Below are 16,621 nucleotides of genomic sequence, written 5' to 3'. Positions count from 1 at the left end.
TCATGCCCATCTGGTCAAGTATTCGATATCTATGTAAAAGCTTGTGGTTCCAAACAAACGTCCACCTGCATTCTGGATATTAATCCGTGCGATAAAAACATGGGTATTGCCTACAAACCACATCCTAGCGATTGTACCCTATATTACATGTGTATGGATACACAGGCAATTGACCGATCGTGCGGCTCGGGGCAAATATTCGATATCGAAAAGCTTGCCTGCGGTCCAGAATCGACCTCTGTATGCATTTTAGATCAGAAACCATCAGAACCGATTCCCACCACTTTACCACCGAGCCCTACCACACCGTCCCCCGTCATCAACCCGTGCGCAAACAACGTCGGAATTGCTTATCTTCCACATCCACAGGATTGTAATCGGTACTATATGTGTATGGACTCACAAGCTCTCGAGCGGTCATGTGCCTTTGGAGAAATATTTGATATTTACAAAACTACTTGCGGTCCTAGTGAGACATCGAGTTGTATCTTGAATCCCACTCCAACAAGTACTCCTGGCGATATCCCAAAGCCACCAACGTCTCCTCCAAACTTGAACCCCTTATTTGTTTGTCCTGAACCAACAGGAAATTTCCCGCATCCTACAAATTGCAACCTTTACTATCTTTGCATCAATAGCCAATCGTTTCAGCGTGAATGTGGTCCTAACCTAGTATTTGATATCCAAATCATGCAATGCAACCGACCCGAAGATTCTATTTGCCAAGCTGATCTTGTCACTCCCCCAACTGCTGGTACGGGTGCGGCGACTCCACCACCACCAACATTTCCAACACCACCAACAGTAGGAACCACTACTGAAGCTACGCCACCTGTACCCACAGCACCTACTCCACCTGTTACAGAGGGTGACGAACCTACTGCTCCAACTGCAGGACCTACCACAATACCTCCTTCTGTTCCCACTGCTCCCACTGTTCCTGGACCTGAACCTACACTTCCTCCACCAACTCCGCCAGCCTCTGTTCCAACTGCTCCGTCTCCATCCCCTACCGTTCCGACTGCTCCGTCTCCTTCACCCACCACTACTACTACACCTGCACCAACTCCCGCACCTACTACTCCAACTCCTGTTCCCACACCAGCACCAACGCCTGCACCAACACCGGCTCCAACGCCGGCACCAACACCGGCACCAACGCCAGCTCCAACACCTGGGGTTCCAGGTAACCCTCCTTACTGTCCGGTTGATCAAACATTCTATTATCCCCACCCAAACTGCTCAATGTTCTACCGTTGTGTGTGGGGCACTTTATTCGAAATGACCTGTCCACCAAATCAGTTCTGGAACCAAGAACAAAGTTTCTGCGATCATCCTTTCAACGTTAACTGTCCCTCAGCAGGCAAATAATAAACTTTTTACAAGATCATGTTTATCGTTGGGAATGTCACAATAAACGCCACTGATTCTACCCCTTACAGGCTGTTGATTTGATGTTTAAAAATATACAATCTACCAAGCAGTCTTTGCTATTAAAAGATTACATGTGAATTGAAATCAATAACAAAATGATAATAATAATAATAAGAATAGCTCCAATATTTAGGAACCCAAGAGGCGAATAAAACTAGTCTCTAAGTCATTTTCCGAATGGGTGGTTTAACATCTTCACCTAACTGGATCGCTACTAGTGATGGGCTCTCTGGCGCACTCCCACGAATCTGGCGCACGCACTCCAAACGAACTCCATTTTCTATTTCGATTCTGACTCCGATGAGAACGGAACGATCAATTCTGCCCACTGTTGGATTCGGAGTCGTCTCGAGTCGAAATTGGAGTTGTCCAGAGTCAGAGTCAAAGAAACTCTGCAGGAAATGCAGTCAAACGCATCCGAAACGGAGTATGCTGAAGTCGTCCAGAATCGGAGTGGTACGTGTAATAAAATTAGTCTCATTAACGAAATATCAAACAAATGGTATCACAGCTTTCATCAGTTAAAATCGTAGATACATATGAAGGAGAACACACCACATGGCATCAACTGTGCAAGTTATCGAGTCTAGACGATCGGATAGCTGAATTTATGGGTTACAGACTGAATTTATTCTTACAGAGTTTTCCGTATCACTTTCGAATGTAAACGTTGTTATTCATCGCGTGCAAGATGTTAATACACAACAATCGGATATTTCATTTCCAACATCTTTTTTTTAATTTCTTCTACATGATTTTCAACACGTCTCAAGCCGGATTGAGTTGGACAGTTCTTTGTGATGTGTTGAAAATCATGTGTAAAATTGAAATTTTATTAAGAATTAAATACACCATTTGACAGCTGTTGATAAAAATCTTGAAACCAGTAATAATTATGTGCATATTCGAAAGTGACATGTAAACCCCTGAAATATTACAGTGGTTTTATACTAACGGAACCTACATACACATACATATACATATTAATACACTTATAAACCTACTAATGAGCCGGTCTCGTAGTACAGTCGTCAACTCGTACGACTTAACAACATGCCCGTCATGGGTTCAATTCCCAAATAGACCGCGCCGCCATACGTAGGACTGACTATCCTGCTATTTATTTATTTATTTATTTTTATTTTATTAATTGCTCGGCCACGTTGGGTTACAGCAATAGTGCTTACTGACTATAGTATACAATTATTCACAAAAGAGTAGGAAGGAGTTTATGGTACGGTAAAGGAGCGAATACGGGATCGGTAGACAGGATAGGAGAGGACAGCAGGAAGGGAAGGCGGAAGTGATTACATTAGTAAACGCTGCTACAGCTTGATTTATGTCACAGTCAGCATCAGTAAAGGACCAATCGGTACCGGTTAAAATATGATGAAGCTTTTGGTAGTCCAGTTTCCTAAAATTGAACATACGAGCCGCAGGTATTCGTTGAGAGGATGCAGGGCGAGAGTGCGTAAGGAGCACACTTGTCTCATGAGCAGGATGATGATTGTCTAGCGCGACGATTGGAACAGGTGAAGCTATGACGGGGGAGCAGCGCTCCAAGAAGGCATAGCATTGGCAGCATTGGCAAATAGAAGGTCCAATTGACTTCCGCGTATATTTTTTATGCCAGATAATTGCAGCAAACCGTTTACCGACATTCCATCAAGCAGAGAAACATTTTCACGAGATACACCAGTAGGAATGAAGTGATTAACCGACGATGCAAACGGTTGCCAGGAGAGTGATGGTGAATTAAAATCACCAAGTAACACCATAAGATCATTTGATTTAAGTTTGCCAGCAACGAAACTAACACTCTCATGCAAATCGTCAAGGACTTCTTCGGAAGACCGCAGATCGGGTGGAATGTAAACGGCGCCGATATAGATTGCAAGGTTTTGAAGCTTAACAATTGTCCAAACAGACTCCAGCGAGTCAAACGGCAGTGATAAAGTTGACGTGTTCAGCACGGAAGAGCAGGCAATGAGTACACCACCACCACAGCAACTGTTACTGCTGAGAGAATTTCGGTCGCAGCGATAGATGACATACGCATCCTCCGAGATAAGAGAGGACGAAATTGAGGCATCGAGCCATGTTTCAGTTAACACCAACACATCCATATCAAGTTCAGATAGACAGAGAGGCGTAACTCGTCTAGTTTTGTGCGCAATCCTCATACGTTTTGATAGTAGATGTTTAGTTGATCGATCGAAGGGATGAGAGAGCGAGATCCGCCGGGAGTGCTCTCGCTGCAAGTTACTAACGGCGAAAGAGAGTCGGACGGATTATGTGTATTAGATGCAGGGTTAGCTTCCATCAATTCGGGTAAAGTCGGTAGTTCATGAGAATCTTCAGCCGGATCAGCCGGTTTACGCTTGCTGAAAGTACTGCGTATAAGGCAAGCTCATAGGGCCATGATCTGGCGAAATAGTGAAATCAGCGTTTCGCAGTTGTGTCGTGTGGTTGATAGAAGATGGCGATGAAGGATGATCCGATTCACGAGTAATGGGGGGGGGAATCAATTAGTCACTGAAAGCCAAGCCCACAATTGGGTACAGGCAGGCCTTGACCGACATCGGTTGTTGAGCCAAAGAAGAAGAAGAAGAAACCTATTAATACGAATAAACTGTAAATGTTCGCGATTACAAAGCGGTAACTTGCATAATACTTTGAATGTTTTTTACGGATAAGAATTTACGGATAAAAACACTTTGAATAATGTTTTTACGGCCGATTTCGGTAGCCCGAAGACAACATAATATAACTAACGGAAGTTGGTCATTTTTACTCGAAATTCTGATCCAGTAACTAAGAAGACATTTATTGCTGTTTGTATCATTCCAATGGATTTTGGTATGAGGCGATGCTTATGCTAATCATCATTATTGATCTGATCATGGGGAATACACGGGTGCCGAGGTGAGTCCAACGAAAAATGGACTGAGCGACCATCAGGGACCCATAAGATTGATGGATGTTCAATATGAAGTCCCCAATAGAAGACCTAAATTTGTTTCTTTTTTCGTAAAACGGAACTAGACACAACATGTTTTATTGTAGGAAATTAAACAAATTACTTCTTTTATTCATTATAGCCGTTCTGCTTATAACTAAAGCATCTATTTGTAAATCAAATAACTTAAACATATTTTTCGAGAGCGAGATGTGCATAATAATGGAAGGCTAAATCGTTTTGTTGTGACATCTTCTTCTTTTTCACGATGAAACCCAGCAAACGGTCGTAATCATAGTTTACAATCTGAAGTGCGAAAAGAAAATCAAATAATTAGTAATCAAAGTATTGATAATATTATATTGATAAAGAAATATATTCAAAAAATACTTACGGACACTGAGCCAATTCGGGAAAGTCACATCGTTGAGCAACTCGGTTCCAATGCAATCCCGGAGCGCAAAACCGCTGAATTGGTGTTCCAGCTTGACATAGGAAATACTCATCACACGACTGAATGCCCGGAATAAATACCACAACATTAGGGTTGTCGATATCGGGACATCTCAAACGTTCACAATCAACGCGCATTTCACTCTTGCACGCCTGCAGAACTACGTCGTACGTTTCGCCGGTCTTGCAATTGCCAACAAATGAGATCCCGTTTGAGCATGTGATGAACTGGTCGCAATTTGTGGGATGTGGAAATAGCTGGACACCGTTTTGTTGATTGCACACGTGACAGAACACATTCTGCGGAAAATCGCACAGCTGCTGTGCCTCGTTGAAATAGAAACCAGGCGGACATTGGGCATGTGTTGGAGTTTCACTCATGCATAAGAAATACCCTTCGCAGGATGTGAAATCATTAACAAACATCCCATCAGGTATGCCCAGACAAGGATTACGCTGAGCACCAGTTGTGATGATAAACGCAGCCAAAACTACACACACTAGCAGGTTATGTTTGAACATTTTTAATTTTGTGAACTAATTGCTTTTTCCTAGCCAAATATACGAAACAACGTACCAATGCTACTGACGATATCGGCCCAGTTGATTCCATCTTTTATACAGATTTCGATTCTTCACCTACTGCGTTTTGCAAATCAATTCCGAATCCAGTTCGCGAAGTTATCTTTTATAGTGACATGGCCAAATTTACCGTTGAGAGTATTTCCTGTACGCATTGTTAAGCCTTAATCTTATCGACTGATTATATGGTACACGAGCGCTTCGTCTACACGAGCGCACACCTCCAAAAAGTGTATTTTAATCCTTACACTGCACTTTAGCACCATTTGGCCTGGTTTGTAAATGCGACGATGATTGTTCAAACATGAAATAATCATTCATTGCTCACATTACTTGTTTCGGTGACCACATGCTCAATTGTTTTGATTGTGGAATGTCACCTAATCTCAATCATGCCTGTTACATGAATCATTGAGTCATTTCAAGAAGCGAAAGAAAAAATAAATTTACCTTTGCCTCTGGCGCTAAATTCTTTTATTCAGCCTACAAGTCGATTTTGTTTTCCATTGTCTTTTTTACATACGTTGAACATTGAACTTTGAATCATTTTGTTCAATTTTGATATTTTGATTGAAGTTTATCTTGTAATTGATCTCAATTATTATCAATTTAACTGTGGTATTGTTCATTCACTCATGTCGATCACTCATGGAACCATTCCAGGCGAATAATATCAATCGGTTCAAAGTATCTTTAAAAAATCATTCTGATGTTTTATATTTATAGTTGCATAATTCAGACTTAGATTTTAGATAATAATTGTGTATTAACCAACAAAAATGATTTACACTATTATTCAAAACAATTGCTGTGCATATGAACATATGCTGTGAGCTTCTCAATTTTTAATCCAATTAAACCTTTACAAAGCGTGACATTTGCTAGTTGAGTATGAGTGGATGTTCGAATGTGTGGATTAGTGCTGTCGAGCTAGTTTCGTATTAGTTAAATGAGCTCTGTTAAATCGATGCATGTGAAATGAGTATAAATTGATCGGTCGATGAATTCAGCTGCCCTAGAGTCATACTAATGACTAGCCCTAGTACCCTATTAAGCCGGTCCCATGGTACAGTCGTCACATCGAACGACTTTACAACATGCCCGTCATTGATTCATGCCCAGTATGAACTGAGCCCCCCATAGTTCTTTTACAAACTACCTTCGTTGCATCATCAGTATATAGGACGCATATTCATAGGACGCATTACAGAGTATAGTGTGCATTACTTCCTATAAATTGAATCAATCATGTATCTTTGACATCACGCCATATTTGAACACCATAAAACACCGTGGTATCATGTATACCACGTTGAAGCTTTACATCTAAACAAAAGATCTGTAAAGAAATTAGCCCCTACTTTGCGCAACTTTGGCAGATATTGCCATTTTAATGACAGTATAAAATATTCAAGAAAACAAAGCTCCTTCTTGATCTGGTGAAGGATGAGTAATATCCGTATGTTTGGGATGTTTAGGGCAGTTTTTGATGGAATTTAACCATTGAATGTGATGATCATTGAAGACGTTAAGATTGTTCATCGATATTTCGGAATTTTGATAGTAAACCAAATGTACCATGTAAGCATTATTTTATTAGTCATGCTACGTAATATAGTATGTATAACCCCGTATTTTCGTTACGCAGCTAAAGAAGAACATGTGCCTACACCTACAGGCACTTGATCTGCGACAGATGTTTCGGTAAGAAAGGTTTTTTTTCTATATTTATGTTAACATTACCATTTTACTCAATAGTGGCACAGTGCGTACTGTAGAACAAAAAACGGGATAAATGTAATTGTCATTGAAAACATGAGTTCTTAGATAATATACCTAGTGTGGAACATTTAAATTAAACAATATATCAGTGTTTTATGATTGTGAGGCAAAGATAATAATTATTTTGAAAGTATCCTTATATCCCATACATGTTCTTCTTTGGCTGCGTATGGCCTTGTCAAGACCTTGTGATTCATTAAGAGCAGGCCAACTAAAGACAGAGACAGAAAAAGAGAATGAAATATAATGAGAGCGAGAGAGAAAGAAAGAAAGGGAGAGAGAGTGAGAGAGAGAGAGAGAATAACAAGCCTTATGCTATTCACTATTGCAATAACATCTCAATGCTCTGGAACTTATATCATGTTTATAAAAAAAAATCTAACGAAAGAACCATCCAAGACACGGTGGAGACATTGGTATTTATTTTCAATTTATTCTAACAATTCCTGAGATACACTGAGAATATAGATATCAATGGCCTGCGGTAATTTACCTCATGATAGCGGAAGGAATCTCATACTACAGATTAACAGCGCAAAGACAAAATTAATATAGACAACATTAGCGGTCTTACTAACCAATTCCTATCTAAATACGGAAACGATTAAAGCCGTGAACTCAGTAAAGTCAACGTAAACTTATAAACTGCTTTTATTTTGACCATGCATTGGACTTTTTACTAAAAATCTACCTTACATTTAAACCCCCTTTGCCTCAATACGTTCTGTGCTGCAGCGTCAGCAAAGGCATACAAGCCCAAATTGTTTCAAGTTCTGCGCTATAAGTCGAATATGGCTGTTTTAATTGAAATGAGGCTCTCGCAAGAAAACCATAATCAAAACCATTGTTTGTGAATGAATAATGAGACAAATGAAGAAGCATGCTGAGAGTAGCCATCTTGCGAAGGTTATTTTTATCCCAGAAGACTTCGTATAAAAAAAACTAGTTCCAGTTGAATTTCCATACTAGGCAATCCAACCAATGTGATCCTAACAGTTGTCTGAATGAATTTCTAAACTGTTACAAGGTTTTCATTTTCTCGAATAGATATTGCACATATATGCTCCGCGTTTTGAAGTATATTTACTTGATTTCAATAAAGCAATCTTATTTACGAAATAAATAAAATAAGTGATATAACTCAAGTAACATGCACTCTTAGTGGAGCAATATTTCAAGCGAGTTTTCCTTGTTTTACTCAAGTCATCTGGCGAAAAGCTATTTATATAGCAAATATAGTTTTTATGTATGCATTTTACACATTTTCTCAGAACAATTAAAAAAAAAAACGCCACGAGCATTCGCTCCATGACCCAACAAGCAATGATGCTCTCGACAGCAGTGCAACAGTGATCTGATCAGAGCACTAAGTAGAATCAGAGACGAGTGAAGTCATAAAAGCTGCGAGTGGAAGAATTTTCAATGAGTCTGTCCAAAAAGGGTGCCGTAAAACCCAAAAAAGTGTACCGAAATTATGAGAACTCTTGAAAAAAAAAACAACATAAGGATAGACAATAAATCCATCAGGACAAAAAAGAGCAAATTAACGTAGCACCATTGCAAACCGAAGTCACAAGAGACACGGCGAAATGGTAGAGGAAGGAATATGTGGTATAAGTATCACAAAAGTGTTTCTAATCGGAATCTAACAGTTAATCACTGGCTTCGACTTTTCTAATCCGTTTCTTTGTATGTGCCGTGAATTCAACGTTATCTGTGATCGTCATCAACCAAACATGTCGCGCGTCGAGCTAGTAAATGATATCCGTGCCGTGCGTCCTTCTACGTCCTAATGTTATTGACCTATTACTGAACGTGAACGCATACATATTGTGAATATGTTATTTTATTATGTATAGTTTTAAATGCTTCGAGAGGGCCAAGCGGTCCGTTGAATTATAAATAATCAAATAACAAATAACAAAAGGGAACTGATACGACAATTGCATCTGATTGCAATCTGTTGATGTAAAATACAGCATCTCCTTATTGAGTCCACTCTGAAGACTTTTGTTTAGAGAATGAAAACAATGCTGACATGTATATTTTAAAATTAAAATTTTCAAGAAGATTGTTGGCTGGTTTTTTAAAAAATGGTTACCTGCTCGGAGATGATTTTATACCAGCTTTTGGTATTAAATAGTGTTAGCCAGACATATTGCTATACATATAGCTGACATATAGCTATGAGGCAAATATGTTTTAGTATCATCTCTCTTAAGGTAAGGTACTCAACGAAAGCGTCATACGAAACAAGGGGCTAGACAACGACATCCGTGACATGATATTCTACCGGTCCTTACCCAATAATATCATCGTCAAGATGACAGCGCACATCAGACTCAAACGCAAACCAGCCCGAATTGGATTGAAAAACAATGCAACGAAGACGAAGATCTGCTTGCCTCATCCTGTTACAGGATCCAATTCGGAGTCAGCGTATTAGTTAACGACGAAAATTTCAAGGGGGTGAAGGAGTTTTGCGATCTTAGAACGGTTAAAAGTTTGGCACGAGGCGCAAAGGAGCACAGCGATGTTGTGGTCAGCATCAGGTGAATCAAAATCTGTTTACATTCAAAATGATGTAAATTGGATAAACTTAATTGTTGTTAGTATTTATTTTATTCAGGACAAACGGTTGCATTGCTTTGAATATAAATTTCAATCAATCAAAATTGTTTCGGTCGGTGGTATGAAAGTAACGCATCAATGAAACGACGTGAAGTAGTAATTATCGAATTACTTTATATTATATTTTCGTACAGTTTTCCGCATTCATCGATTAACAACTTAACATGTAAGATTCGTGCACTCTATACCATCAGTGGAGGAACAGTTGGTTCTTCTCCATTGGCACAGCGTGATTCTTCATTGGGAGGACGGCATACAGAATCCGTTATGTCAAATATTAATCCTGCTGCACAACTAACAGGCGTAGGACTCTTTTCTCCGTTCAGACAAACAAAGTAAGAGACGCAGTCTGCTGGATTGCCCACGTAGTGAATTCCAGTTGGAGGACACGATGTAGGTGATGGTACTCCCTCTTCCTGATGGTTAAAGTAAATTAAAGACATATGAATAAATTCGCATCAAACGTATTTTCTGTACATATTAGCAATATCAATAACTTTTCAAACTAATCAGTGCATAACTCTTTAAGCTTATTGGCAATGGTTACTTACACATTCGACATTTTCTTCCAAGTCGCACAGTCTGGTTTCAGGATTAAAAAGCAATGTCGGTGCACATTCACGTTCAGATGCTTCACCCATGAAGCAAATGTAATACCTCGAACAGTCAGATGGATTTGGCACCGAAATTGGTACGTTGGGATTCACATTATTTGGACAGAGGGGAATTTCGCAGTTCACATTTTCTGCCAAATCGCATGTTTTTTCTACAGGATCAAATTGAAGTCCTTGGGCACATTCACGCAGTTCGCCAATACCTTGAACACAAACCGAATAATATGTGCACTCGCCATCGATTGGCTCAAATGTTGCTTCAAAACTGTCACTTTCAGGGCAGATCAAGCACTTCACATTCCATGGGTGATCACACAGTTGCAATTCTTCGTTGAATACAAATCCAATGGGGCATACGCCTGGGAAGGCCTCTCCGCGCAAACACGTGTAGAAAGCGTCACAAGCGGTAAAATCATTTATGAATACGCCGTCTGGCCGATTGGCACAACGTGTGTTATTCGACAGTGCTGCTTGCAGCAACAATATTTCAAGCAATACAGCTAATAGCCACACTCGATTCATGTCGCCAGACAGGAGTTATAGTTACGCTGCTGCAAAACTCTAGCACTGATTAGTCTTCCGTCGAAAATGAGTGCAAGCAATGGCTCACAATCGGAACGTTCACGAGTATTTCAATACCCGTCATATATCACACCAGCGAATAATCTCCCTATCAGTCGATCCGTCGAACGATAACAGACATATTGCGTTTTTGCATTTCACCCGGGCTGCAAAGTTGTTTTATGTTCTTTTCTTTACAGCGATTATGATTAATCCCATGTTTTACGTGGCCATGGAACAGGAAGCCATTTAAAACCGATCGTATTTACCGCTTGAACTGCTAGGATCTTACGCAGGTGCAGACCAAACATGGGGTTGGCGTTAGGAATTTTTGGTCCCGCGACAACGAATTGTGTTAATCCACGGATAAGATAAAAGCATTAGTCAATGAAACGTTCATGTGTTCATTCACACTTATCGTGTCTACGAAAGTGTAGGTCTTACCACTGCGCTACCTTCAGTGAAGGGCACCTCATTTAGTATCCATTTCAGCAGCCACTGAACAACATGGTCACGGGACGTTGGAGAGCAAAGTTGCAGAGACTCATTGTAGTTGTGGGTTTGTTGTTAAAAGTTGCACAAAGTTGCCCAGAACTGAGACAATGCTTCCCAGAGGCAGTCGTAACTGTGCCCTGCCAAAACGATCCCACCCTAGAATGGACCTCGGAGCCAAGCGATATAGACTGTAGCATTTACGTTTCCTGTTTCAATGCTATCGGCATAAAGATGTGCTGTCCGGATGGGATGCTCTTCAATCCGGACACACTTAAATGTGACGATGAAAGCAATGTGGACTGTCAAATCGAGCCCCCGCCGTGTCCGCAAACGACAACGACGACCATGCCGGATACTACGACAGCCCTGGCCGATACTACGACGAACGATGCAGACACCACGATGGTAACAAATCCTGCGGAAACAACGACCGATTTAAGCACTGGCGAAACTTCGACTACAACGGATGAAACAGATACCACCACGCAACCAATTACAACCACCGAAGAAATTACTTCGACCGCAGCGATAGATACCACCACCGTCCAGCAGGGGCCAGACTTAGTCGCACTTTGTGCAGCACTATCTACGGATTCGTTAGTGGAATTGGCATATCCCGGAGAGTGCAGTTCATACATTGTGTGTTTGGATAGGCAATACATTGCCACCGAAGTATGCCCGGCCGGACTACACCACAATCCCATACTGTCCGTCTGCGACTCGCCAGACCAAGCAGAGTGTTTGGATTACATTTGTCAGAACAATCCCGAGGGCAGCCCAATAAATATAGCCAGCATAAACTCCTGCCAAAGGTTTGCGAAAAAAACAAAGTTACAATGTAAGACTATTCACTATATCAACCTTATCTTTATTTGCCACTACAGATATTACATATGCATTGGCAACATGACAGTAGAACGGTTCTGCGCGCCAGGTACAATCTACGATGCCGAGAATGGTTGGTGTATCGTCGAAGACATGGATAATCCTTGTGTGGTAAGCGACATAACAATCTCACCTACCTACCACTGTGTATGAAACAATCAATTTTTAACTTACCTATTTTATAAAACACAGCGCGAACGACTCCCCGCCCCACCTCAAGGGGTAATCTTGCAGTGCACGGGAGAAAGTGAATTAATCAAAATACGCCATCCTACGATGTGCGATGTGTATTACCGATGTCTTAACGGGCGGCTTTGGGCGCGACAGTGCCCCGCGGGTCTTTATTTCGATACAGATCGAGCTCAATGCAACTTAGCAGAAGTTGTGTCGTGTGAAGTACAGCAATAGTATACGTAAATATGAAAATATATATTGTTTTATAAATGTTTACACATTGCAAGCTTTTTGTGAGGAAAGGGTTGCTCACATGCGAACAAACATTACAGGGGTGCAAATACAAGAAATGCCGGCATAACGATAATCAAAATGAATAAATTTAATCATAGACACATTGTCTGTCTATCTATTCGACTAATAGTATTCTTTCAAACTTCATACAGTGAATCCAGCTGGAAAACCAACAAGAGCAAAATGTTAACTCTTTTTTTAGTTCTTAGCACAAACAACAGTAGTCTGTCTAGGTCTGGCTTATCCCAAATGGACTAAGCAATCAGTGACGTTAATTGATTGGACTCGTAGCCAGGGATGTACCAAATCGAATATTTACAATTTCGGCAAAAATCATAGGGTATTTACGCCTAGTTTTTTCCCGGGTAAATTGAGGGCTTTCTCCAGTAGAAAGTATCATATGTATAGAACATACACGGCGTAAAATTAAAATAGCACCACCTGTTTATTATTATAATTTTTTTTTTTTTGCAAAAAATGTGGAACTACCAGATTACGATTTTTTCGTTTCAGAATGTTTAAATTACCTGTTTCATGCCTTTTAAGTTGATTTATGTAATATATCATTGGGATATTTCTCAATTGTACTGAACGATTCTTAAAAACAGTAGCGAAATAAACAAAGCACCGCTGCGTAAAAACAGCTTTCTGTTTTCTTTATTTTTTTAAATTTCATTTAAGTTATGATTCAGTTTTGAGTAGTCATCATCAGAAAAAAAGTGTAACTCAAAAAGAAGCCCGTTTTTGTTAGACTACCAGTATTGTACTGATCGCAGCATCTGCCGTAGGAAAAAAGATTTAATGCAAAAATTTGTATGGTACAGGTATATTACGACTGTGAAGACAGTTTGCATATTCTAAATACATAAAATGTCGTAAAATGAACCAATATACTCGAAATACTATAACCAGTTTGACACTCAAGTAGGCCTAGAAACAGTTTAAAAATAAAAATTTCGTTACAAGCATGCACCGCATTACTTCAAGCTGTATTTTTGACAAGCTTTTTTCTATGATCAAGTGATCAGCATGCTGTCCAGCTCTAACGCCCGAAGAATAGTTTGGTGTTTTCTTTGTTTGTTATTATTTTATAAAATCAGATAAGAACAAATAACTGAGGCATGCTAAAAGCCCTTATTGGTGAGCATTAAGATCACTCGCTGTAATGAATATTTTTGCCCACATGTTTTTCATTAATAAAATGTTCATTATGTATTTAAAATATATGTTTGATATGCTACAAGCAAAAATTTGTCAAAAGTCCAAATGATGCTATTTATATTTCCATCCTGTTTATAGGAATATTCCAGTATTATCGACAAATGCCCGATCAATTTATTGAAGTAATGTCCTTCAATGTTGTAAAACATGATATTTTAACATTCTGAAATAAAACAAATCATAATAAGGTAAGGTAAATCAACAATTATTGGAAGAAAAAAAAACATTATGGTACTATTTTAATTTCGCGCAGTGTAGAAAATATTAGTATTACAAAGTCAAACACAAAAAAATTAGGAATTTGCATGAACATTTGTGGATAGCAGGCAAGTGGCACACAGATCGAAAAGGTTGCTCATCTTTGCTTTAAGACATTAGCAATACGACATGGTCGCTGTAAAGGAAGTATTAGGGAAAATTATGCCCTTATTTAAAACGTAATCACTATTATAAAATTCTAGATAAGGCTGATCAGCGTTACTTTCCAGCGGTATCTTGGATGTTTTTTGCTTATTTTACATCCATACAATGGATACCACATCGACTATAGAAACGGCAACGCCGACTTAGTTTTTAGTGTTTTGAACGGTATGGAGAAGAATGATACAAATAACAGTCTGAATTTAATAATTGAACGTTTTTCCGTGGTCTTTCGAGATTTTTCTATGCATGGGCCTAATTTTTGGTTTAAGCATAGCTTAAGAATGTCTTCTACTACGTGTAAGTAAAATGTTCCAATCAGTGGTCCAAAGAACTTATTATCCGGATGTATAAAAACGTTGCGACAACATTTATACGAAAAAGTAACTGAAACAAATAAGCTTCTTTTAGGAGTAACAGGTCATGCCGGTCTTTACAGGCTTTCGATACTTAGTACCACTTAGCCGGATAGTCAATCCTTGATTAGGGCGACGGTCCATGGGACGGGCATGTTATTAAAATGTCCGAGTTGACGATAGTACCGCGGGACCCCTCGATGCAACAAGAGATAAAAATAGGAAAACTGGACTGGGTGGTTCGATTAGTGAGTCAGATTCAGGCACTATTCAGGTCCCGAAATATATAAGGAAGCAGTATCAGGGGTTGGAATCAGGATCTGTTCCATGACTGACATGGAATCTTAATCATTTCAAGGATCAGTAGAGGGTTCTGTTCCAGTACCGAAAGGTATGTGTTGCAGGATCTGCATGGAGTCAGGATCAGTTCCAGGACCGTTATGGGTTTAGTGTAGGTTTTGGTGTGGGTGCGGGATCAATTCCAAGGCCGGCACGATTTTTGGAGCTGTTATAACGGTATATATACAATTTAAGTACCGGTAGGGTAAAAATATCAATGTCAGGGTACAGATGTGCTTTAATAGATTTAAAGTGTCAGGAAGGTAAATTTATGAATATTTTAACAGAAATCAATCAATCAATCTTCGCAATCACAAGCATTTTAACAATCAAACACAACAAATTTACAAAAAAAGTATATTTTTATGACAACTTCGTTGCATCTGTAATGGTGGTTTACTTCCTATAGTCGTCGTATTGTGTTACTATCGTGTTGGTAAACAAAAATACCTAAAAACTGTGTATAATACACATGGAACTTAGTTTGAAGCTGTTTTCAAATGAATAGTAAAAATCACATCCATAATATTGATTTCTTACATAATTTGACCTTAAAAATTAGTGTTATTAGTGATTGAAATATTAACTAAAAAACTTTATAACTATAGTCTTCAAAAACCGGTAAGAGTATGCTTGATTCGAAGTCGGGTTTTCACTCAGTTGAATATGCGAATTTCTGACTTTTGGTAAATTACTTACAGGAAACTCATTTCTGTTGCTTATTTTTGTGTAAACAATACGAAATGTTAACAATATCGCGTAAAAAAATCTAAAATGTTCGGTTTTTCGATAATTTCGAAATGTTCGATAATTTCGCTTCTTAATGCATCACTTGGAATTAAAAACCACATGGAATTTGCGTTGTATTTTAAGAAATCCGTTGCATGCAGGTTATTATATACCCCAGAAATTATCTTGCATAACCCTGTAACCGGGCCAAATTAACTAGTCCTATAACAAATTTTACAAAAAGGTTCTCATTTTCAATCTCTCACTATAGAGCGTTACTTTTTCACTCCATAGTGAGACGATGTAGGTTAGTGAGTTGATGTTAGGCTAGCTGATGCGGATAGCTTGGATGATTTTTGTACCGTGTTGGTTTTCTCGCACACTTTGCACCGACGTAGCTATTCATCGATGTAGGCGTTGGACGAAAGACGGCAACGATGTTTTCGTCAAACGAACACAACTCACGTATGTGAAGTTGTGTAATATTTATGAAGTGATCTAAACAGCATAAAGATTCAATAACTACAGTTAAGCTTAAAATTTATTGCAGCAGCTTCCGTGGTATGTTGGTACGGGTAACCAGTGGATCGCGGGCCACCGCCAGACTGATTGGCTGATCGTTATTGGCCGCACGGTGTACTGTTGATGTCTGGATTGCTGCAGAACGACAACAAAATATCCAGGACTCTACA

The 16,621-nt window shown here is 39.4% G+C and overlaps 4 protein-coding genes across 4 annotated transcripts in view; 2 read left to right on the top strand and 2 right to left on the bottom strand.

Annotated features, from left to right (window-relative positions):
- The window catches only part of LOC120900802, a 3,268-nt gene extending 1,829 nt beyond the window's left edge, over window positions 1-1,439 (top strand). Inside the window, exon 3 of the mRNA XM_040308277.1 lies at window positions 1-1,439. This exon is cut by the window's left edge and continues 819 nt beyond it. Coding sequence (XP_040164211.1) covers window positions 1-1,371 — 1,371 coding nt within the window. The 3' untranslated portion in view covers window positions 1,372-1,439.
- Window positions 1,440-4,503: 3,064 nt separating this feature from the next.
- LOC120900812 (peritrophin-1-like) lies at window positions 4,504-5,472 on the bottom strand. Its single transcript, XM_040308290.1, has 2 exons — window positions 4,788-5,472; window positions 4,504-4,699 (listed from the first exon to the last, which is right to left on the bottom strand). Exons 1-2 carry the CDS (start codon window positions 5,366-5,368, stop codon window positions 4,693-4,695), a joined length of 588 nt encoding a protein of 195 aa, XP_040164224.1. The 5' UTR covers window positions 5,369-5,472; the 3' UTR covers window positions 4,504-4,692.
- A 4,448-nt stretch (window positions 5,473-9,920) lies between these two features.
- Window positions 9,921-11,079, bottom strand: LOC120900806 (peritrophin-44-like). The gene is made up of 2 exons (XM_040308282.1): window positions 10,393-11,079; window positions 9,921-10,257 (listed from the first exon to the last, which is right to left on the bottom strand). Exons 1-2 carry the CDS (start codon window positions 10,975-10,977, stop codon window positions 10,024-10,026), a joined length of 819 nt encoding a protein of 272 aa, XP_040164216.1. The 5' UTR covers window positions 10,978-11,079; the 3' UTR covers window positions 9,921-10,023.
- Window positions 11,080-11,226: 147 nt separating this feature from the next.
- Window positions 11,227-13,507, top strand: LOC120900803. The gene is made up of 3 exons (XM_040308279.1): window positions 11,227-12,323; window positions 12,396-12,507; window positions 12,589-13,507. Exons 1-3 carry the CDS (start codon window positions 11,524-11,526, stop codon window positions 12,802-12,804), a joined length of 1,128 nt encoding a protein of 375 aa, XP_040164213.1. The 5' UTR covers window positions 11,227-11,523; the 3' UTR covers window positions 12,805-13,507.
- The last annotated feature ends 3,114 nt before the right edge of the window (window positions 13,508-16,621 follow it).

Source organism: Anopheles arabiensis, chromosome 3 (genome assembly GCF_016920715.1).
Source record: "Anopheles arabiensis isolate DONGOLA chromosome 3, AaraD3, whole genome shotgun sequence".
Taxonomy (NCBI): domain Eukaryota; kingdom Metazoa; phylum Arthropoda; class Insecta; order Diptera; family Culicidae; genus Anopheles; species Anopheles arabiensis.
This window is presented reverse-complemented; position numbering and strand designations above follow the sequence as displayed.